Source organism: Hippopotamus amphibius, chromosome 7 (assembly GCF_030028045.1).
Source record: "Hippopotamus amphibius kiboko isolate mHipAmp2 chromosome 7, mHipAmp2.hap2, whole genome shotgun sequence".
NCBI classification, from domain to species: Eukaryota; Metazoa; Chordata; class Mammalia; order Artiodactyla; family Hippopotamidae; genus Hippopotamus; species Hippopotamus amphibius.
The window spans coordinates 50265956-50291451 of record NC_080192.1 but is presented as its reverse complement, the minus strand read 5'-3'; the positions used below and the strand labels follow the sequence as shown (position 1 = coordinate 50291451).

Below are 25496 nucleotides of genomic sequence, written 5' to 3'. Positions count from 1 at the left end.
AGGAGTGGGATTACTGGATCATATGGTAGTTCTATTTGTAGCTTTTTAAGGAACCTCCAAATTGTTTTCCATAGTGGCTGTACCAACTTACAGTCCCACCAACAGTGCAGGAGAGTTCCCTTTTCTGTTGGTGTCTTTTTGATCAATCACCATCACCTACTTATGAAAACTATAAGGAAGCATGGAAATCAATGAATTACACATTCAAGTCATAAACAGAACAAAATCTAAGAAGAACAAAGTTAATCAAATGAAAAGCAAAAATTTATTTTAAAAAATCAGAGTGGAATTAAATACATGCAAGAGTCAGCTCTTTGTAAAAGAAAATGAAATAAAAATAAACCACAACTAATATAATCATGGGAAAAAAGATAAAAGGACAAATACACCAAATATAGAACCAACTGGGGGTATAATTATAGAAACCGAGAAAATTACAAGAATCAAATAAGAGATTATGTAATTATATGCAAATATATTTGAAAACCTGGATGAAATGGAGTTGTTTTCTTTTTTTCTGAGAATACAAATGACCAAAAATGACCTCAAAAGGATCCAGCAATCCCACTTCTGGGTATATATCAGAAGGAAATAAAATCTGTATCGAAGAGATGGCTTTACTTCTGTGTCACTGGATCACTATTCACGATAGCCAAGATACGGAAACAACCTAAGTGCCTGCCAGTGCATGAATGGATAAAGTGTGGGACATATGTAGATATACAAGGGAAGTGCTTCAGCCATAAAAAAGAAGGAAATGCTGCCATTTGCAACAACAGGGGTGAACCTGGAGGAAGTTATGCTAAGTTAAATAAGCCAGAGAAAAAAGGACAAATACTATGTGAGCTTACTTATCTGTGGAACCTAAAAATAAAGTCAGGCTCACAGAAACAGAGAATAGAATGTGGTTGCCAGGGGCTGGGAGTGGGAGATGAGAGATGTGGGTCTAAGGTGCAAACTTTCGTTTATAAGATGAATAAGTTCTGGAGATGCAATGCACAGCCTGGCGATGACAGTAACTAGTACTGTATTGTATACAGGATGCTAAGAAAGGGGACCTTAAACCTTCTTACCAAACACACACACACACAAACGGTAACTATGTGAGGTGAAAGATGTGGTAATCAGCTTGGTAGTAATCATTTCACAATACATATGTATATCAAACCTTCTTACGTTTTACACTGTAAATACATATAATTTTATTTGTCAATTACACCTCAATAAAGCTGAAAAAAAATGAACTCAGAGAACATAAATAAAAAATAGAGAACATACATAAAGAATATGTATGACGGGCTAAGACTGCCTGACTTGAGTCAAGAAATACAGACATCACAAGAGTCTCACCAGCCATGAGTATGACAGAGTCCACGCACCAACAATTTGTCAGTCTCCTCTTGTATTGATCGACCTTTGCAGACTCGAAGGAAAGCAATGATAGGGTTTTCTGAGAGTGTGAAGGAGAAACAAATAAGACAAGGGGGCCAAAAGTATGAGCTCTTGATGAGGCAGAAGGGCATGAAAAGTATAAGGATCAAGAGATTGGGCAGTGGGAGAAGGTGGCCCAGAAGCAGAGTAGAAAAAGTCTGCATCAATAGAATCGAGAGTCATCCCACTGTGAGACTTCTTTAAACACGGTCCTTCTTTCTCCACCAGCTTTGATGACTCCATCCTTTTTCCCTTTTCATTAACTAAGTACAAATTCACTCTGTTGGTACTTGCTAACTGTCTGGCCCTTCAGCTGGGTAACTTCCTCCACAAGAATAAGGACCATGTCTCTTTTGTCCAACATTATATACCCATCATATATTGGCTTTTATTATGCCAGTCATTACATATTTGCTGAATGAATGAACAGGGCAAGCTTGACATTTTGGACCAGAAGCAGAGAACAATAAGGAACATGGCTGCAGACATGAATTCCTGACCCAAGGGGGAAGATGTGCATGACGGAGGTACCACATCCTATTGGGAATGGAGCAACTATTATAGACTTGAAGGAAAACACCTTCCTGAATGAAATTGGGACATTTGTAGAGACATGGAGGGACCTAGAGACTGTCATACAGAATGAAGTGAGTCAGAAAGAGAAAAACAAATATCATGTATTAACACATATATGCGGAATATAGAAAAATGGTACAAATCAACCGGTTTGCAAGGCAGAAATAGAGACACAGATGTAGAGGACAAACATATGGACACCAGGTGGGGAAAGTGGGGAGGGTTCGGGTGGGATGAATTGGGAGATGGGGATTGCCGTATATACATTACTAATAAGAAAAAAATATCAACTTGTACACTTTAAATGTATGCAGTTTATTGTATGTCAACTGTATCTCAATAAAAGTTCTTAAAGAAAAAAGAAGTCATCAAACAAAAAAGTCTTCCTGAGATATGGTCTAGAGAGTCCACTGAGAGGCTGCGCGGACAAGACGGAGAGATAACGTACATCTCACAACATGATGTATCACAGGGAAGAGAAGGTATGGTTCCTACCTTCCTTTAAAAAGTCAACTTCAGGGACTTCACTGGTGGCACAGTGGTTAAGAATCTGCCTGCCTATGCAGGGGACATGGGTTCGATTCCTGGTCTGGGTTTGATCCCTGGTTGGGGAAGATTCCACATGCCGTGAAGTAACCAAGCTGCGCACCACAACTACTGAGCCTGCGGTCTAGAGCCACAGAGCCACACTACTGAAGTCCGCATGCCTAAAGCCTGTGCTCTGCAACAAGACAAGCCACTGCAATAAGAAGCCTGTGCACTGTAATGAAGAGTAGCCACTGTTCGCTGCAACTAGAGAAAGCCCATGCACAGCGATGAAGATCCAACGCAGCCAATAAATAATAAATAAGTAAATAATAAATTTAAAAAAAAGTCAGCTTCACAAGAACCATCTGGAGAGCTCTGGTTTAATCCAATATCACAAGTAAAGGGGAAAAAGACAGACTTTGAGATCTTGGTAAACAATAAGCTTAAAATGGGTGACAGATAGGATGTGCCTACCAACATTCTTATGTTGAGGTAGGCTGTGCTGATGGGTTCTACAGTCTCCAGTGATGAAGGTGACCGCCTTGAGCTGCTCTGGGCTGCCACACTACAGTATGACTTTCCTTTCTGAGTGCTACACTTGTATAGAGTTAAACTTGAACACAGTCGGAAGAGAGGTCCCTAGGATGATAAAGACACTCAAAAGTAAGTTATACGAGGAACAGTGAAAAGAACTGGGGCTATTTCGCTTAGAGAACGAAAGACTCAAAAGAGGCATGAGCGCTGTCTTTGAGTAGCTGAAGAGTTGTCATGTGGAGGAGGCTTTAGTTCAGAATGACCTTGAGGGTAGAACTAGAATAGGCGGGAGCTAAAGGCTGACAGATTTCAGCTCAATACAAGTGAGAGCTCCGAGCCGTCAGAACTAGGTCTGGGGAGCTGGGGGAGCTGCCTTAGCAGGTAGGGAGCGACTTGTCACTGTGGGCGCCCCAGTGTGCAGCACGACGGCGGGTAGCCAGGCTGGACAGGGCATCAAGGGCTGCCCTGGACGTCAGACTAGCTGACTTCACATTCTCTCCCAACACCGAAATCCTATCATCTCAGCTTCCATGTTCCTTATGAGAATCACTTGAAATGAGTTACGTAAAAGTGCTTTGTAAACTCTAAAGTGTTTTACAAACGCAAGGTATTGTTACTAAGTTTTCATCACCTTGGAGGATGTCGATTCTCTCCCAATCGCCATTTTCTCTACTTCTCTCTTATCTCTCTTCAAACTTGCAAGGATTTTTAATTTACAAATGCCAAACTATTATTATGACTACTATTCCTTGTCTAGGATTTCAAAATCCTTCATAAATAATACATGGTTCTTCATCGTTTATGAATGAGGGAAAAGCCTTATATTCAGTGTGCTAACTGTGGGCCTGATCTTATTGTGTAAAGGGATAGAGTAGCTAAGTTCTCACACATCACTTAGGGGCAGAACTCATTACCATCAAGAGCTCACCAAAAGCTGTGTAACAAAAAAGTCTTCACATTAGTAAACAAACAATAAATACACACTTTAATAAGTAAACCTCAGTCTACTCTGATAGAATTTGACTTGGGCCCTTTATCCAGAGTCTCTTCTGGGGGTTCATCAACTCCCTGGCAATGATAATGTCTGTTACTTGGCGGCATAGCTAACTTGTCAGAAGGTATTAGGTCTTAGAAAAATTACTTGCAGATAAGTGAAAGTCCCAATCCTCTTTTCAGTGTTCAAAATATTTTCTCCACCTATTTATTCATACAATGGAATATTCTTGAGCCAAAATAAATAAATAAATAAATGAAGTACTGAAGTTCATCCATGCTGTAACATGATGAACTTAAAAATATTATGCTAAGCGAAAGCCATCACAAAAGGCCACATGTTACATGCCTCCATTTATATGAAATGTCCAGAATAGGCAAATCTATAGAGACAGAAACTAGATTAGTGGTTAGAGCCTAGGGTTTGCGTGGAGAGGGTGGGTGTGTGCTAAAGGGTATGGTGTTTCTTTTTGGGGCCATTAAATGTTCTATAATAGATTATGGTAATGGTTGCACAACTCTGTACATATACTAAAAAACCATTGAATTGTGCATTTAAAACAGTGAACTTTATGTTATGTAAATTATCTCTCAAAAAAGCTGTAAAAATGTATAGTGGCTTGAATAAGAATAAGCCAGTAAAAGCAAATTTTCTTTAAAGATTAAATAACATTCATTTTTGTTTAAAAAAAACAAAACAACAAAACAAAAAACCCCAAATATTTTCTCCAATATCATTTCTAATAAGCAATGACTTGATAACTTTGAAATATCATTTCTTTTCATTTTCCTCCATCCTTCAAGCAATGTAACAGAAAATGACATGGGCAGAGGCGGGCTGGGAAAAAAACCAGGATCCGGAAGAGAGCAAACTGGATACAGAGTTTCTTCAAAGTGGTTACCTAAGTTACTGAGCAACCCTCCCACTCAAACCCGTGTTCTCCAAACTATTTACTATTTTATTCTCAGACTTAAACCCAGAGTAGAAATGGGATTTGGAGGCTGGAATTTATACAGGGTGTTAGAAGGTAAGGCTCAGACGAGGAGAAATACAGAGAATTTTTTACTTACTTCTCTTTTGATGCTAAGTATCATTAAGAAGGAAACTTTTAAAAGAAGCATTTAATTTATACTGTCTTCAGTCTCATACTTTTTATGTGTTTATATTCTGTGAGGTTTGCCTTTTCATATAGGTTATACTTTGTCACATGAAGATGATGTTTATGACGAAAAAACTACTATATACTTTAATATACTATGATTACAACTCTCTAATGATGAGTATTGGCGGGGGGAACCCCTACAAGTGTCTATGAAAAGTCAGGAAGAGGCAGGAATAAGTGGGGTCACAAATCTTTGGCTCATCTCTTTGCACATCCCCGCACTCCCCATTCCATCTTTGTGGAAAGCTTGCTAAAAAAATTAAGTGGGGCCGGTCCTCAGTGATCCAATTTATTGTGTGGTTTGCCTCCTATTAATCTGTGCTTGAAGGACAAGCTCGGGAGAGAACACTTGGACAGTAGTGGGTCTAACGGGCGCCTACCAGTGTTGGCCAGATGTTCATGACTCATTAGCATTAAGGAAGAGGAAATGTAGGGCCACCATAGTCCATGTGCTCACTGTGGTTACAGTGATGCAGACACAAGTAAAATATTCTTTTCATGGAGCAGAAGGTGGATCTTTGAGAAATCCGAGCTTCACCAATGACAAATTTCTTGTACCCTGTGGCTAGGACGTACCTTGATTCCCATAGCTGCCTTCTATTCCAGAGCCGTCCCACGAGTCCACGGCACTGTCCACGCTGGGCACGGTGGAGGGGTAGGTGTCAGTGAGTTTGCCTGGCTTCTGTGCTGAAGACGGGTCCTCCACATCTCCCAGGTCACTCAGGTGGCTGGCGATGGGGAATTTCTTGGGACTAGATGCTGATGGGGCTTTAAAGACAGGAAAGGAGCATAAGTATCAGAGTAAATTTAAATACAAAGATACGCCAACACTCCCTGGCTGCAGAGTCATTTCCCTAGATATACACACGTAGACATTTGCACATTCTTCTAGGGAAGGAAATGCACTGGAAATCCTTAATTGTGGCTCTCGACCCACTCACCATCTGTCTGCTTCTTAATTTTCAAGGTGACAGTCTCTCCTGCCATCTGTAACAAATGGATGGCTTCGCTCAGAGGCTTGCCCTTCAAGCTGCTGCTGTTGATGGCTAGGATTCGGTCTCCAATGTGGATCGCGCCAGTTCTGAAACACCAAATAATAATAGGAAAGGTAGAAATAATCCTTGAATGCTACTGAATATAAATTCCCTGGCATACTTTATATATTCATAATAATAAAGACTTGGCAAGGGTCTCTCTAAGTCAATCCTTATCTTGTCCTGGGCAATGTTACAGTGTAACTGCATCTGTTGTGGGTTACATTTTAGTTTCAAATAAAATTAGAAAAAACTTCTTAATTAGTATTTAAAATGGACTTGTGTGCTTTTTAAATTCCAAGAAAGCTGAGTTATTTGATAACCTTCTAAAAAGTCCCAAGGAAACTAACAATGTTGGACAATGTGGTGAGGTTCAGTGTGGAGCATTCCTTCTTTCCACAGACTTAGTTTAGATATGTTGAACACAATCAGTACCCCAGCTTACTGGGAGCAAGGCTTATACACAAGCCCCTGGCGGTGATTCCAAGGGTTGAAGAAGGCTGAACTCAGGAATCATTATTTTTTTCCTTTTGTTTTTGGCCGTGTGGTGCGCGCGGCTTGTGGGATCTTAGTTCCCTGACCAGGGATCGAACCCGCGCCCCCTGCAGTGGAAGCACAGAGTCTTCACCACTGGACCGCCAGGGAAGTCCCAGGAATCCATTTGTTTGAAACCAACTCTGTCACCCACCAGCTGGGTGTCCCAGGCACCTTACTTTCACCTCTCCAGGTTTCAGTTTCCTCATCACTTGAATACGGATAATCATCTCGCAGGGAGGCTCTGAGCACTAAATACGAAAACACACGTAAAGGGCCTCACATCCTGGTTGAAACGTGGAAAAAGAAAACTAATGTATGGACCAACAAGTAAACCTTTGGTCTTTTCCCTCCTCGTCCCATCCTCAGCCGGCTCTGAACCAGCAGCCTGGAGTGTGTAATTCTGATGTTCACCACACCTATCTTTGTGTGGAAGCACAGGGTGGGGGAGGAGCCGACTCACAGCAGTGAGACTCAGGAAAGGTCTCAACACTCAGATGCCTCCACCTGGGTTGAAGGATGTCGCGTGGGAATCCCACGCGCTCGCCTCTGTGGTGCCGGCTCACTTGGAATACGCTGAGCGAAGGAAGCCCAGCTCACGGGCTGCTTGGGACTGAGTGGTCGGACGCCAGCTTGCTGCAGGGTGGGGGGCGGGCAGCATTGCTGGGCGGCAGCAACTGAGGCCACGGAGGTGACACTGGGTCACACAGATTACCAGGGGCTGCCTAACAAGTCTACAATGCGTGTACTCTCGGGGAATCTTTTATCCTTAAAAAAAAAGAGATCAATTCCTTCTTTCATGAAGAGTCTCCAGGGAGTTCCCTGGCAGTCCAGTGGTTAGGGCTCGGTGCTTTCACTAACGTGGCCTGGGTTCAATCCCTGGTCAGGGAACGAAGATCCTACAAGCTGTGTGGCGATGCGGCCAAAAAAAAAAAAAAAAAGTCTCCAGCTTATGAAAGAGCCATGCTGTAAGCCACAGAGCACTTGACCAGGAGGTTGCTGAATCAGATCAGTATTAACCTTTTCCTCATCGTCTAACAGAGAAACCTAGGACAGGGGGACACCTGAAGTGTACCATATCATAGGTGTCTCTGTTAATATCCGAATACAAAATTCCAACAGGGCAGCCCTTTTTGAGCTGCTCAATGCCCTCATCTGACAGATGAGGATGTTGGATGAGCTGATTTCTAAGATACCTTGCAGCTCCAAAATTCTGTGATGCTACATCTCTGTTTTGCAAACCACTGTCTTCAAGTGTCAGTATGAACAACGTGTGTGCACTCCTGAGCTAGGTTACTGCAGGACAGATCTGGTCATGGGATTTGGAATATGTCCCACAACATGTCTTGCAAAGAAATACAGTATAATGGGTGTGGGAGGTCGGGTGGGGTGCATGCCAATGGAAACAAATTGTCAAAGGAACAAATGGGCATTCCAGATTTCAAGATATTATGAAGTCACCACACTGTTTCCTGAAATCTTTGAAGACGAAGCTTGTGTCATCCTCTCAGCAGCTAAGCCCGGTATCTGTCAGGTAATAGAGGCTCAAAAAATGTTTGCTGAATTGAATTGGACAAGCCTTTTAACCTCGCTGAACTTTAGTCTCCTCCTCTCAAAATGGACACAATATAAATTTACCTCTAGTCCATCGTGATTGGTTTATACATTTCTGGAGACCAGTATAAAAGCTAAGCTGGGGACACTTTTTACTGCCTATAAGATGCCCTCAAAATCAAGCTGGAGCTCTGCCCGAGAGTTTCTCAAGCTCTAAAATCAATCCTTTGTGCAGAGTTGAAAAAGTCAGCAGATAACCAAGCAGGAGAGGGGAGCATGTTTTTATGCGGCTGTAAAGAAGGAAACCCATTTCAGACACAGGTAATGGTAGCAGTGGCTTTGAATGTTACCTTTCAGCTAATCCCCCTTTAGTGAGGCTTGAAATGATTATAGGATCAAACGGCTCCTCAGTTCCTGAAATCGTGATGCCAAGGGGCCCCCCGTAGCGCTTCAGCTCCACGGTGTAAATAATTGCTCCGGAACTCTCTTGCTCATCTGCAATAAGTGCCAACGAGTCATAATTGGTTTCTTCGGAAGGAGCAGGGTAAAAAGACACATATAGTCATACATAAAATAAGAAATTCCAAACATCATCATCAAAGCAGTATGTCTCAGAAAATCATTATTTGGGCAAGTAGCATTTCCTTAGTAGGATATAAGATTCTAACATAGGGATGTAGCTGTCATCGGTGTCAGAGAAGGGGTTGTCTGCCTAGCGACTTATGTTTTAAATCTGTGAGTGAGCTACCCAGCTGGCACTGCAGGCCCTTCAGACGACGCCCTGCCTAGCACAGTGCTTGTCCAGCATTTTGTGAGTGTGCCGTAAGTATCTGTGGATGGAACACACAGCTCAGGAGGCAACATGGGTGGAGAGAGTCAAACAGTAAACAAAGAGATAGGGGCTGCGCAATTCCCATTTTCAGGCTTTACAAGCAAGCTAACTCTCACTATAGAAAAGTTGATTTTACTCATGTTTGGAGCAAACTTTAATACATGCATGGTTAAGTGGGGCTTGGAAATCTGGAATCCCTTACCTATCGTTCCGCTGTGTCTTAAAATGTGAATCTTATTCACATCTGTGAATCTCACTTACAAATATACACATATCAAAACAGAGGTTTGAACAATTATCTCTACGTTGTTGTTGAGACTAGGAGCCACGTGAGTTACATTTCAGTAGTACATGCCAGGCTGCCACACTGTCGTGAGCTCATTTTCACCATTTAATGTTAGTATGAAGGAAAACATTTGTGAGTGTGGTCTGCCTGAAGCATTGGCTTGAAAAATGTCATGGGACACCTTCAGCATGGTTGGATGTTTTAACTGTGTCAAGGTTGCAAATACAAAGTCTCAGAATTCAAAGGGTTTTATTTGTTTGTGACATGCTGAAAGTTCTTGAGCATTTCTTGTTTTATTCCTTGGGCCCAGGAGCTGTGGATGGTTAAGGAGTTGTTCATTGCTGTACCTAAGGATACAATGAAATGGTCCAGTAGATACTTTAATAAAATAGTCAGCTTTTATAGTCAGGCAGTATCCTAGGGAAGCAGTAACACAGTCACAGTTCTGCAATGAGCAGCTGTTCATTTATGATATGAGACCCTAAAATAAGGAGGAATAGAAAAGCTTGAATTAACAATTCAATTATCTGTATGTGCAATGAAGAATTACAATGAATATAAAATGAAAGGTCTATAGAGAAATGCAGAAAGCGATGTGTCCTTTCCTGCCAGCACTTACTTCACTTCCAGCCACAGACTGGGAGTTCTGTAATGTACCCATCGCCTCCACTTCCTCAGTGCTCTATCTGCTCCAAAGAAGCTCCATACAAAGAGAATAAAGACCATCTACCACACACTGGAATGCTCAAGTCAACATCCTAGGGTAGAAACATCTTCAACATTAGGCTCAAATTTATATTGGCAGCTGAGAATCCTCCACATCAAGCCTTCAAGAGCTATGTTTGATGGTTTACACACTTTTTAAAAAAATTTTATTTTTGGCTGCATTTGGTCTTTGTTGCTACATGTGGGCTTTCTCTAGCTGCGGCAATCAGGGGGCTACTCTTCATTGTGGTGTGCGGGCTTCTCATTGTGGTGGCTTCTCCTGTTGTGGAGCATGGGCTCTCGGTGCTCGGGCTTCAGTAGTTGCAGCATGCAAGCTCAGTAGTTGTGGCACGTGGGCCCTAGAGCCTGTGGGCTTCAGTAGTTGCGGTGCATGGGCTCAGTAGTTGTGGTGTGTGGGCTCAGTAGTTGTGGCACATGGGCCCTAGAGCCTGTGGGCTTCAGTAGTTGCGGTGCGTGGGCTCAGCAGTTGTGGCACATGGGCTTATTTGCTCTGCAGTGTGTGGGATCTTCCCGGACCAGGGATCGAACCCATGTGCCCTGCATTGGCAGGCGGATTCTTAACCACTGCACCACCAGGGAAGTCCTGGTTTACACACTTCTCCCGGGGTTCTACTTTAGTTGTGGTCCACAGGCTGGTGATGGGCTGCCAAGCAGCTGCTGAGAGAAGCACCAGGATACAGAGTAGCCAAAAGCGGAGGGAGAGTCAAAAGTCTAACTTTTCCTACAGTGTGATACATCATCACTGGTCAGAGCCGGCCTTGATGTGAATGAATAGTGTGTTACTGGAGAGATTACACGTATTTTGCAGTCTGTGCCACCAGCTATATCCTGTACAAAAGTCGAGGTAAGTCATTTGATTAGTAAACCTTGATATAGTTCAACGTGAGTTCCTGCTGGGCGCTCTGCGGGCCATTCAGCGTGGGTGTGTGTGTCAGTGGGAAGACCCTTCTCCTTTACTGCCCTTCTGCTCACAGGGCCAGTGTGAGCACTGCCTTGTCAACGGGCACCAAGCATTCTGGATGCGGCCATCAGCTGTGGGAAATGGCAGTTACTAAGTATGTGGAACCCAGCTGCCCAGGACCCGGGAACCTGTGGGAGGTTTCAGTTGAAACTTCAGTCCAGATGAAAACCACCACTGGCCCATAGAAAGGTGAGCTGGGGTGCTGTCCCACACAACAGGAGAAGGGAGAGAAATTGGTTCCAGCTAGCTCATTCTTCAAGAAACCCAGAGTGAGTGTCCTGTGTTATTTCTGGACAGTTTTGCAACTTGCATCATTAAGATGACAAACATCAGCTTCAGGCCACTTTATGTAGGGACATTTTAAATTAGGCAGCTGAGGAATCACAGTAACAAAAGGGACTCAATGAGTTTAAATAGCGATGAGATGCAAATCAAGAAGATGGCAGGATATTAATGAAGTGATGCTACATTTGGATTATGACAAAATGTAGCTGATTTCTGATTTCTTCAGCAAATAAAGAACTTGGAAACAAAAATGAGAATTGGTAAATTTAAGAGACATTACAACCAAAAGCAATGAATACATCTCTTTGGATTCTAATTCAAACCAACTGTTTTTTCAAAACCTATCTATCTACCCATGTATATGAAAATCAGGGAGATGGGAACATTGAGTACATATTTGATGAGATTAAGAATTATTGCTAATATTTTAAATTGTGATGATATTTAGTTATGCATTTAAAAAGTCTTTTATAAGAGTACTCTTAGGGATACATTAATAACATTTGCAAGATGCAATGATATGATGTCTGGAATTTCTTCAAAATAATTCATTGTGTGGGTGGGGTGGGGAAATTAGGGTGGGAGTAGATTTGAAGCCTGATCGATTCTAAGTTAATAACTGTTGATGCTATGTGATGTATGTTGGTTCATTACACCATCTTTCTCTATTTTTAAATATATTTTCATAGTAATTTCTTAAAAAGAAAAAATATTAATTCCCTTAGAAAACCCTATGTGGATGCCTGGAGTAAAGAGACATTTAATTAGTCTGGCTTCCATATTCTCTTAGCTGATGATGGTGGTGGCTGCCTGTACACTGTCTCGTCCAGGCCCTATGACCCATCTGCCCACCAGGCAGGGTTCCCAGAGCATCCTACTGCCATGTGTTCTTGAGGAGGCCCCATCTCAGCTCTGCCCACTCGTTCATGGCAATGGTCTCTTCCTAAATTGTTTTCCTACTTGGACTCCAGCCTTTCTCCTTCTCCCGCACATCTCTTTTCACCAGTCCTGCCAACACTGAATTTCTCCTCTTTCTTCCCAGAATATTTTGAAAGCATAAATCTGAATACGTTACTCTCTTCCTTGAAGATTTCCATTAGTTCCCAGATTCCTGAAGAATAAAGCACAGCCCCTTAGCATGAACGGGGCTGGAGCCTCTGTCTCCCATCCTTTCCCATCCCAACCCAATCTAATTCTCTTCCCACTGAACCACCTGTGATCCATTTAAAAACACTTTTCTCACATCTTTAACCTTGCACATGTTACTCCCTGGACGTGAACATCTTTCTTCCCCTGGAGAATTTCTACTCTTACTTTAGAACTTGGCTCAGATCTTTCCGGAAGCCTACCTGGCTCCCCAACTGAGACTAGAGACCTTTCCTATCAGATCCTACAGCTCTTGTGTATTCTTCTACTGTTTCTCAACTTCTTTTATAAAGATTATTGCCTCTTTTCCTCCCATCAAGGAGAAAAATTAAATTTAAATTCTCCCTAATGAGAGAAATTAAATACAAGGGAATAAGATTCAGTTGGGTAGGGTTGAGCTTTGGAGGGTCACAAACCACTGTCATATAATATCTAAGATTCTTTGCTCCTTGAGAACCAGAATTTTTTTTTTAATTGAAGTATAGTTGATTTACAATGTTGTATTAGTTTCAGGTGTACAGCAAAGTGATTCAGTTATATATACGTATAAATCTATCTTTTTCAGATTCTTTTCCCTTATATCTGAGAACCAGTTTTCATCCCCATTGGGAATGCACAGCCTCGTATATGCTTTTTGCACTACATTTTAATTGACTATGTGTCTCCTTAATTAGAACAGGATCACCTTGAAAATTAAGATTTTTATCTTCGCGTGCCCAGAGCCTACAACTATGCCTGGCACCACGGAGATGCCACTAAATGCCTAAACAAATGAGCAAAAGGACAAATACCTATTAGCAGGCAGTCACTGGTTCCTAGCTTTGTGAGTCACTGTCACCTACAACTGGCATGAGTTGCTGCAGCTGCTGAATGTCAACACCCCCGGAGGAGTTCAGGGTGGAGAGCTGACATGCGGCCCTCTGTGCTCTGGGAAAAACTGGCAGAACAGGTCTTCAGATACTTAGATATTTTCAGGAGCCGATTCCATGAGCCCAATTCTTGTACTTCCTCATATCTAGAAAAACACTAAAATCCTTCACGGTGATGACAGCTCCTTGTGACTAGCAGAAACCTTCTGCTAAAAAATATGTGCTTGACTGCATGGACTTCCCCTTCACCAAAATCACATATACACTGACCTTCTCTGCTATCTCTCTGGAGCAGTTTCTCTGAGCTATCTGAAATGCTGTCTCCCGGGCTGTAGTCCTCATTTGGCCCCAAATAAAACTTAACTCGCAGCTCTCACGTTGTGCATTTTTTAAAGTCGGCATCACCCTTTCGGCTACTCCAAGGTCTAGTTTCCTTCTCCAAGGTGATGCAAACCCAATCAGGCTCATTCAAAAAGTGAGAATAAAGCCTGGGCCGGCCGAGTTAGCTGCAGACTGCACTTCCAAATCCATCTGCCTTCTCGGGCGTCGGCCCAACTGGCAGCTGTAAGGCCCTGCAGCTTGGGAGGAAGGTGATAACTGCCATTTAGGCTCAGACCATTTTGGAGGTGGAAGCACTCCAAGACGCTCTCTCCTTGAGGCTGCTCCAGCTTAGAAAGGAGCAACTGGAGTGTTGAACCAGAACAGAAACTTTCTGAGACGGAAGAAGTGCAGGATCACCAGGAGGTTGCAAAGTGAGCCTAAACAGATGTTAATGATATTATAAACAGCTTCTATATCACAACAGAAGGTTTACCACTATTAGCGAAAGACATGAAAGGGGGCTAGCCAACTTGTTTGTTCTGCTTGGCTCTAGTTAAGGAAATTAATGGGACCACGGAACAGATGCAAAATTGCAGCATTACTTATCTGCAATGTTATTTTCGGGCTTCTCGAGTGCCGCCTGTTTAACAAAATGAACACTGTCTGGCTTGAATCCACAATGGCAGCTGCTTCTGTGGCCGAATAGGAGGCTTGGATTTGGGAGAGGGTCTCTGGAGTGCAGAGATGTACAGGTCAATCAAAGTTCACTTCAACCAAAAGTGATGGAATTCATTTCAAAGAGTGTGGCTTCATGTCACAGAGTATGGCCACATTTCTCGGAGGTGGACAGACCTGAGAAAATGAACCACTTAGAATAATGCCCTCTACAGCTGCCTTACTGTGGTGTGGTCATGTGACTTGGCCTTATCAAAATAATGTTCCAAGGAGTTGTTGAGTGTTTAAGAGTAGAATTTGAGTTTCTTTACGTAAGTGATCATTTATAAGTCTCCAAATTAGGCTGCCTTGTGACAGTGCTTCTCCAAGTTCTGGGACCAGAAATTTCACTGTTATCGGAGAACTTGTTAGAAAATACCAATTCTCAACTTATCCCAGACCTGTAGGAATCTGAAACTCTGGAGGAGGGCCCAGTCACCAGTGTTTTAACAAGCCCTCTGGGTGATGGTGATGCTGACTTGAGTTTGAAAATCATTACTACTTTGAGACAAAGCAGAAAAGAGGGAAGAGTACTTAAAAAAAACATCTATCAGAGTTTCTTCTTGCAGCCAGCCTTTTGCCGCAACAACTCCTACCACTGCTCCTCGCATAGCCAGGATCATTCTTGGTTGTTTGTGATGGGACATTTCTGCTACTTCAGTCTAGATTTGAGGGAGAAAAAAGCTGCTGCAAATTACTTAGCTGGCTTAACACTGATGAACTGAGAAAAATAAAGAAAAGAAAAGAAAAGAAAGCCCAAATCTTTGAAGGGCAGATTTAACTGGTACGAAGGCTATATTTGCATAAGACTCTATCTGAAAATGTGAAAAGGTAATTTGCTCCAGATGGAACAAGTTGCAGCCTGGAAATGTTTCTCTATGCAGATTAGAGCCACTGAAGTGAAAATTCTGAATTTTTAGTCTCTGTGAACATGCTACGTATTAGAAGTGAGTTGCTCTAAATCAAGAAAGAAATCATTAGCGTCTATATATTTGACTGACACAAAGGCAGTGATACAAAGCAGACCCTTCAAAATTATGTGGGACAGATTTGGAAGCTTCCATATATTTCTTCCCACAATCCCTCCCAGTTCTCTACAGTTTAGCTTCAGGGCTCCTTCTCAGAGCTTCAAACTCTCACTTCTTCATCTACGTTGGATCTAGATGCAGTCAAGGCAAACAGATCTTATTTCAGGGCAATAGATCTTATTTGCATCTTTGAGGGCCTGGGGATTAGGTAACAGCCGTTGTTCTGGAGGCTTGGACCCAGACAAGCACTGATTGGCTCTACTTGATTTCTGTTCCCTCCGTAATGAAAGAGACAAATGCAAAAGCTCCTCTAGGCAGACTAGCCACTGAATATGCGGGGGCGGGGGGGGGGTGTTTCCCTACAATCTTGTGTTCTGAAAGATTTGGCCATAGTAAGATAAAGCTAAAATTTATTTTAAAAGGATCCTAGTAATGGCTCTTGATAGTTTGCATTCATTGGACCTTACGTGGTGCCATTCATGATCGCTGAGTGCTTAAATATTGATAAATCACCTCCTTTGATCCTTAAACCTGGAGGAGGAGGCATTCGATGGACATTGTGGGTGACGACACTGATGCCCAGAGAAGTTCATCTTCCTAGGTTTCCCAGCTTGTCAGCTGTGAAGTCAGTCTAATGCTCTCAGTCATTTCATCACACTGCTTCCCCCGCCGGGGCTAGAAACAGAGTTGATGCAGACTCTCTTGAATGCCTCTTCCATACATCAGTCAGTGATTACAACCAGTGGTCAGTGACCAAATACTATGGCCTTGTTCCCCTGCTTTTTATCTTTGAATGGCTCCCCACTGGCTCTGGGATAAAGTTCAAATTTCTTAACATATTTTAGAAGGATCATAGTGATCTGACTTCAGTGTATCCATCCACTCTCCCTCTACTACTGAGTCCTGACACAAACTTCTAGCTTCAGCTGTATCTGCTACTAGGATGTGCCAGGCTCTCTGACTTCCTCTGGCTCATACTCTTCCTCTGGTTAATTTTAACACCACCTCCCAAATACTTTCAAGACCAAGGTTGTTAGAAGCATTTCCTTGAGCTCCCCAGTCTCTAATGGGTTCCTTCACAGTCTCGTAACATTCTGGGCACACACCTAGAACATTCATCATACTGTTAATTATTTTCTTCTGTTTCTCCAATAATGTGCTGACTGATTTAAGGGCAGAGATTGTGTCCTTTTTAACCTAAGAACTGGCAGTCCCTAGTACCTTACAGACACTAAATAAATGCTGATGGCATAACGGAATGAAAAACAAAGACTTTAACAACATTTGAGAATAAAGAGTTCTACCATCTCCTCGGGTAAAGTACAAGGCAGAAAATGAAATTCGTGCAGCTGGAAGACAGGCTTATAGCTTGAAGCAATATCTGTTAAACTCAATTGCAGTATTACTAGCTTAGGAAACCAAGTTATATCAAATACAGTTATAAACTTTCTGTAACTGATGAGAGAACCAAGGATGGAGGGGAGCAGACACTTAAGGAAAGAGCTGGAAGACTCCTTCAAGTCTCCTGGTACAGAAAGTCCAATATCAGTACAGGCAATATTTTAGGGAGTGAAGAATATATAGTGAATATTACCATTCTAAAATACTGAGACAAAGGATGACAACAACGCAAACCACCAGCTTAATTTCAGATTAAGCACAACATCAGACTTCCAAACTCAGTGACTGTTGTCATGAGTAATGCTTATTTCCCTCTCACTTATATCTTGACCAAGGATCAGACCTGATGTGGGGAAAGGCATTTCAGGATGCAATAATAATAAAAACAGACCCCAGTTACTGAATACTGACTGTGCCAGTAAATCTCTCTCAACAAGCTACAACAGCTCCCTGAGATGGGTATTATTTTCTGCACGTTACTGAAAATGGACTCAATCTCAGGAAGGTTAAGTAACTTGCCCAAACTCACGCAGCTCAAATGTGGTAGAGCTGGACTTTAAACACAGGTCTGATTTAAAAGTGTGTGCTCTCTATTCTACATAGTTGGCCTTGAACTAGTCTATATCCAGGTTTTACATTCTGAATGATCCCCTTCCCTTTCTTTGCTCTGAATAAAAAAGAATTCAGTTACTCAAATTATACTTGTATTCTCATGGGGTAAGAGGATATAGAAACACTCAAATTCTTCCAAATCGATCATCAGATGATAATTTTCAAATAGTGGTCTGTTATAAAAATATGTCTAAGTGGGTATATATTTTAGCATGTCAACTTGAGAAAATCTGGTTTGTCTCTCGCACCTATACGTACAGTCTTATTTTGGGTAGGTGCATAGTTTTCAATAGAAGGATTTAGGATTTTAGAAATTAGACCTCTTAAAAATTTAAAAAAAAAAAAAAAAAGGAACAAGCATGATCGTCTAGAGGGGGAAAAAGTGAGCCGAAGGAAAGAAGCAACTGAAAGTAAGATCTGGCTCTCCAAGTGCTCAGTTGTTGTTTCTGAAACTCCTCTCAGTGTGTCTGCACAGCCTGGCTTTGGAACTGGGAACATCTCCAACCACAAACACCATACATATTCATCTCTGGCTTGGCTTCTTCACTCTGCAAGGAAGGTAGCTGAGATCTGCTTAGCTTGGCAAATCATGCAAAATGGGTTTCTCCACAGGGCTTTGCCTCTTCACTAGGACAGAACTCTGCCTGATGCTGGAGGTTTTATCCTTCTTTTTAAATAAATCCCCCAAAGAAAGTGCCATTGAGGCATGCTTGTTAGAGAGAAATGCAAATGGTGCGGAAAATCAGTTGCTTAGAAAACAGCTAGTAGGAATCTATGCATACTTTTAAATGGTTATTATAAAAGGTATTTGGATATAATCATCCTTACCAGCTGAACTGATGGATGTAACTACCAACTTGTTTTGACTTTGAACAGGAATCATAAACACGTGGCCTGACATGACCACAAACTCCGGATCTAGAAGATTAGATTCCAGGAGATTCCGGGAGATTGACAATTGCTCATTATTGGTTAGGATGAAGTAATATTCAGTAGAAATTCTCTTAACCAATCTCCCTTTAATCAATTTAATTGATTAATTGTAACTCTCCATCCTCTTTGTAAAATATACTGACCAATGCCACTGAATGCTCTAGAATAATAGGTTTCCCTCTGTAGTACCCTGTGCAGCTCTGTTTCTGCTACTGATTGAGTCAAAAGCTTAAAAATTTAGTCAATTATGTTTATTCCCAAGCCTGTTTATGCCAGTTTTACTTGTTATTGTATCTATGTAATTCAATGACTCATATAACCTATGAAATATGACTATACTAGATCTATGAAAAAAATCAAATGCTTTGGAAAGATTCAATAAGGGAGATTATTAGGCAAAATCAGCAGTTAATTACATAGAGGAAAAGCTTGAAAACATTGGGGAAATACAAATCTAGATGCAGTAAGCATTCAGATTGCTTTACATTCTTTAAATTCTCACTGCATTAAAGCAAAACAACACCAAAACAAAAAACAAACAAACAAAAAAACCAAACCAGGAAATCATAAACTGTATATTATGGGTATGACTCAGGCAAACAAGTCAAAAGACTTGTAACTACAATCAGAAAGTGTTGGCTTCGGCCCTAAGACTGGTAAATTTTTAAATTAAATGTTTAATGCCTATGTGGTAGATATATGTCACTTTCTATAAATCCCCACATTAGTTGACTCTTTCAGTTCATGAACTTATTTCAGTTAGCTTGGGTTCTTATCAAAATCAGATAGAAGGGCGACTGCCGCGGGGCTGCTCCGATTGCTGGGTCTTGGCTCACAGCAGCATCAGGATGAAGTTCGCTAGAAATGATAGTCTCAGGCCCTACCTGAGGTTAGTGCTCAGGAAATGGGTTCTAATGAACTGCTCTCCTGTATTCACACAGTACTGGAAGCACTAAAAATGGATATAGCCCTTTAAGAAAGCAGCATGGTATAAGACTCATCAGGAATCATAAAAATTCCCTTTTTTATTTTGACTCTGCCATCCTGCTTTAGGAATATTTCCTAAGGAAATAATTCAAAAGAAGAAAAGTTGAATAAAGATATCCGCGCATAAAAATATCCATTACTGTGCCACCTACAGTAATGAAACAACTGGGAGCAATCTAAGTAAGAAGAAAAGAATGGTGAATAGATTACAGACAATAAATTAAAATGATAGCCATTGGGGTCTGTAAAATGGTAACATGTTTATAAAGCTAAGTAAAAAATAGAAAATGCACTGTGGTTATAATTACATAATATAATATCAACTAGAAAATGACTAGTTCTATTGTATTATGGTGGTATGAGGTGATGATTTAGTTTTCATCTTTAAAAGTTATTTTAATACAGCGGTAATGTTTACATAATGAAAATATCTTAATTATATCATTTTAAAGCAACATTACTTAAAATTCATACTACACTCTCAACACCCAATTTAAAGACCACTTAACTACAGAAAACACTGCTGCAATGTCACTAGCCAGCTGTTGTATGTAAAACACCAAGATCTAATATCTTTGGTGACAGATGGGCAGTTAGAGAAACCAGTCTTAACTAAGGAGGTTATCGATACCTGAATTATCTTCATCTTTGCGGATTTTGAGCTTCACCAGGTCTTCACACTGCTGGAGGATCTGAACTGCATCTTCCATGGAACAGTTGTCCAGCCGGATGTTATCTATGGCGAGTAATTTATCCCCAAGTTCCAGGGTTCCAGTTCTGTTAGTAAAGGCATTGCAAATGCATGATTAATGATGAGCACTTAATCACACCATGTGAGAGGCATTTAGCATAAAGTAGCATAGGAAATAAGATTAGAGGAAATAAGATTCTTCAACTTTCAAAAACTGCATTTTATTGACAAATCCCCTTTCCCCCAGTCTTATTTTGGATGGCTGCCGTGACATTCAATAGCAGAGTATTAAAAAACATTTTTCTTCTGCTTTCTTCAATTAGACCAGGATAACCATGTAAGCATCAGTGAGGAATTCTAAGGTTTCCAGGAATGGGGGTGGGGGTGGGGGTGGGGGGCAGGGGGGAATGGGCCCAGGTTTATACAGCCCAGGTGTCCTTATGCTTCTCCACACTGTTGTACCACTTTTGGTCCTTGGCTGTCCAGGTAGTAGGAGGGGGTACAGGGAGTGAGGGGAGTCAAGGTGGGATGGACTTAGGGGAGATCTGAGTGTTGGTGTGTCTGCCATTTCTACTTGCACCAGAGAACTCGCTGTGGCTGCAGTAGGGAGAAAACGTGAATTGGATGCTACCTATCTGGAAAGTGGCCATTGAGTCTAATACTGGTTATGGACTGCTGCAGGTCTTGAAAGTTTTTAAAGGTCTATCACGAAATGAGAAAAACATTAAAAATGTATATGTACTTGCAGGTGCTTCTATATGTATATGCACACACATTTGTAAGGAAGGTTATTTTTTTTTTCTTATAAATGTATTTATTTTATTTTATTTTTGGCTGCATTGGGTCTTTGCTGCTGCTCTCTGGCTTTCTCTAGTTGTGGTGAGCGGGGGCTGCCCTTTGTTGCAGTGCGTGGGCTTCTCAGTGTGGTGGCTTCTCTTGTTGCCGAGCATGGGCTCTAGGCACACGGACTTCAGTAATTGTGGCTCTCGGGCTCTAGAGTGCAGGCTCAGTAGTTGTGGCACATGGGCTTTAGTTACTGTGAGGTACGTGGGATCTTCCCGGACCAGGGCTCGAACCTGTGTCCCCTGTATTGGCAGGTGGATTCTTAACTATTGCGCCACCAGGGAAGTCCCAGGAAACGTATGTTTTGGTAAGAAGCATCCTTTATGCTTATGCCTGTGACCGAGCTTGCTAACTGCTTCCCAGCATCCATTCTCCCCTTCCTTCTTCTGGGTCATCCCCTAAAGATGCAAACCCCAGACTCTCTTGGCACCACCCCTGCCTCCCCTCTATGGTTGGAAAATCACAATGACTGGAGAAGCTGGAGAGGATGGTAGAGCTGCTTCTCTAGCCCTGTGTTGCCTGCCTACCTCCCAACTGCTGTATGAGAGATAAACTTCAGTCTTGTTGGATGCACGCTGTTTATGAGTCTCCTTGTCACCTAAACTCACACAATATCCTTCCTACTTTTGGAGTGTTAAGATATTTCTTTGATAATAGGTGGGATTTTTTAAGTCCTTTAATTGGAAAATAAAAAGAAAGATAACAGGGGACTTCCTTGGTGGTCCAGCGGTTAAGACTTCATGCTCCCAATACACGGGGCCTGGGTTTGATCTCGGGTCAGGGAACTAGATCCTGCACGCTGCAACTAAGACCCGGTGCAGCCAAATAAACAAATAAATATGAGAGTAAGTCAAAAATTATCTGCTTTCTGGCTGTAGCATTTATTTTAATTAACTTTTGGAAAAGACAAATACATCATTTTTCGAATCTCCTTGCTTTTCAATACACTTTGTCCATCTGTCAACAAGTTTTCGTATTCCCTCATTAAAAATGTTTTAGGCTGAGCTGCGAGCCACGAATGCACTACTCTCTTCACTTCTTCATCAGAAGTGAATTGGCTCCCTCTTGATAGCAAACACTTGTGCGACCTTCCTTGAATTTCTCTATCCATTCATATACACTTCTTTGTGACAAAACACTTTTTCCATACTGAGCAGTCTTTGATAAATAATGGTACCAGGTAAACCCTCAGACCACAAAAAACGAATCACTGCACGCTGCTCTTCTTTCGTGCAAATCACAAGTGGGGCATCCATTTTTGCTCACACCGCAGTTACAAATGAACTGATGTAACACGTTCACACCTGCACAGCAGTGACTGGGGAGACAGTAGCCTTGAATGGAAAGCACTGATAAGACAGTGTGGGCAACAGAAGTTTTAATATAACCGGAGTGTGGATAATTTTTGACTCACCTTTGTAAATAAAAAGAAAGTTAAGTCACATCAATATTCCTAATCACTTAAAAATATTTTGGGGGACTTCCCTGGTGATCCAGTGGTAAAGAATCCATCCTGCAATGTAGGGGATGTGGGTTTGATCCCTGGTTGAGGAACTAAGATTCCCACATGCCTCGGGGCAACTAAGCTCGCGCACCTACAAACTACAGAGCCTAGGTACCCTGGAGCCCACAGGCCACAACAACAACAACAACAACAACAACAAACTTTTGATTTGTGAAACTGAAAGTTTGCCTAATTTTCATGGTCTATGGACCAAACAGGAGACATAAATATTGTTTAAGGCTAAAAGACCCAGCTTGACTAGGGAGGACATTCTGGCACCTAGCGAAACTCTCCCCAAAGCTGTTATCTTCTTGTGGGGTGACTCTCAAAATTGGGGCCACTTTCAGTTTTTTAGCTGGAAAAATTAAGGATGGAAGATGATCAGTGAAGGAGAGGCTATGCTGGACTCATTTTTAGGTGACTGTTGTCTGCACTGGGTGCAGAAATAAACTGACACCAGGGGAGAGCGCTACATAGCCACTGACTTTAGGGATGTCAAATATGATTGAATGATAGTGGCTGCCTGGAAAATATAGGGAATACCATGATCCATCAGCAAGGTTGTCTTGGATGTGGAAGAGGTCACCTCCGCTGTAAATAAGCAATACTTTGGAATGAATGAGTAAATCCATCTTTCTTACCTGTGTGCCACACTGCCTTTCTTGATATCTGATATGACCAGGGGGTCTCCCGGTTTTCTACTGGACGGTGCTGTGATAATGAGGATAGAAGAGTCACATCTTTATATCCACAATTCACTTACTACCGTACAGGTCTCATTTCATAGCAACTGTTAATGCAAGTACAGTTTGTATGCAAAGCAAAGATAATCAGCAAATGAATTTAAAAATGCACATATTACCCCTTCTTGATATAAAAGTATGTCTGTGTTAAAGTACTTACAAATTTGAAAACTGAAGCAAAATTATTTTAAATTTGCAGTTGGAGAAAGTAATTGGAAAGTTGCCCATCAGGTTTAAAACGATTTCAATCTGTGATTCTCAAGAGAGGGAGGTGAAGGGTGAATAGTCCAACAGGAGAGTATTACAAGCAATTAGGGGCTCCCCTTAGTGGTACTTACATGTGACCCTCCCTCCCATCCCTTCTCTCACTTCTCACCAGTGAGGAGACACCGCTCTTCACGGGACCCTTCAAATGCACTGGGTGGGAAAGTGGATGTGAATCTGATGTAAAATTCTTTTTTTTTTTCCTAGAAGGAAATCTTTTGCTAGATAGACTACAAATCTTAAAATTCTGCTCACAAATTCATACCTAGAATGCTTTGAAATGTTCAGGAATGTGACTGATGCTATTTATTTATATTTTTATATACATTTATATTCTAAACATGTACATGTAACTTTTATTGAGTTTAAAACCATCATCCTGCACAGGGGTCAGTTCTGGGCTTTATAACTTTTCTTAGGAATATTTCCATTTGGCGATAATGAAATAATTAAAAGCAATTAGGAATGAGTCTACTTAGAATTAATCCTGAAAATGAACTATAGTCCATATAAGTACAAAAATATCATCTTGACCTAGAAAGTTTACATTTAATTTAGGAGTTCAGTAATTAAAATGAACCATACCAACGTTTGTAAATAACCATTTGCCTCCAAGAGGACACGTTTTTGCCAACCTGAAGCCTGCAGTGATTTCTTTTCAAGGATCATTAAAAGGCCCCTAAAGTAAGATTTTATTATGAACAGTCTGATCACCCCACAATAATCATAGAACCGTATCATATTCCATACTCCCATCTAAATCCCTGGAAAACGTTTATGCACAAGAACAGATGGTTTAATATCTCAACACATCATTGAAAGAAAAAGCAAACACATATACCAATACCTTACCCACTGTCTGAGTTAGTCCACAGTAAATGTTAATGGGACTTCATCCAATCATTATTCTTAGCTTCCAGCAAAGAATGCAAAACATTCTGTTCACTATAATTAATTCATAATTTAAACCTCCACTCAATGATTTGATATAATTCCACCAGAGAAATAGAAACATCCAGCAGTTTTACTCATGTTATATTTCAGAACAGCAAATTGTTCTGGGCATAGGGTACAAAAACAAAAACTTTGTTATGACCAGCAAATACGACTTTCCTAGCATCTGCCAATGAATTGACCCAATATTTTTCTAAGCTTTAGTAACCATCACAGAGCACTCATTTCCCTTGGTTTTTTAAAAACTACATGTTCCACTGAAATGGACTAAAACAAAACAATAGTATAGGCAACGAAGTACATCAAACCCATCTCTGTCATCCTTGTAAGAGAGTAAAATAACACTGTGACCTCTGGACAAACCCACACAGCTTTGCAGAGAGGTTTGAAACGTCTAGTGGTCTACAGACATGTATGGTGCCCATTTCATGTTTACTACCATTCTTTTCTTTCTCCTTTAATCAAGTCCAAACTTGAGGTTTGAAAGGTTCACCAGCGTGCATGCCCACAGGAGTGATGAAGCTGAGCCCAGATGTGGGTCCAAATCTGTATAAGCTGCTGACACTGTCACTACCATGCTTACCAGGCACGTTAAATGTGGCCAGGCCTTTGGGGCTTTGAGGGATCAGTCATGGTTTGCACATGCTGGCATCATGTTTTATTTTATTTTTCTTTTAAATTTTTTTTAATTGACATATAATTGTTTAACAATGTTGTGTTAATTTCTGCTCTATAGCAAAGTGATTCACTTATACATACATATATATTACATTTTTTCTTTATATTCTTTTCCATTATGGTTTATCATAGGATATTGAATATAGTTCCCTGTGCTATACAGTAGGACCTTGTTGTTTATCCATTCTATACATAATAGTTTACATGTGCTAACCCCAACCTCCCACTCCCTCCCTCCCCCACTCCCCTTCCCCTTGGCAACCACAAGTCTGTTCTCTATATTTGTGAGTCTGTTTCTGTTTCATAAATAAGTGCATTCGTGTCATATTTTAGATCCATAAGTGATATTATATGTTATTTGTCTTTCTCTT

The 25496-nt window shown here is 41.3% G+C and overlaps 1 protein-coding gene across 14 annotated transcripts in view; it reads right to left on the bottom strand.

Annotated features, from left to right (window-relative positions):
• GRIP1 (glutamate receptor interacting protein 1) overlaps positions 1–25496 on the bottom strand; it is a 690600-nt gene that overhangs the window by 40380 nt on the left and 624724 nt on the right. For all 14 annotated transcript variants that reach the window (XM_057741777.1, XM_057741778.1, XM_057741785.1 and 11 more), the window contains 5 exons: positions 23128–23197; positions 20080–20225; positions 8698–8842; positions 6167–6306; positions 5802–5993 (listed from right to left, as the gene is read on the bottom strand). In XM_057741777.1, the coding sequence (XP_057597760.1) occupies positions 5802–5993; positions 6167–6306; positions 8698–8842; positions 20080–20225; positions 23128–23197 (693 nt within the window). The remainder of the gene's footprint in view (positions 1–5801; positions 5994–6166; positions 6307–8697; positions 8843–20079; positions 20226–23127; positions 23198–25496) is intronic.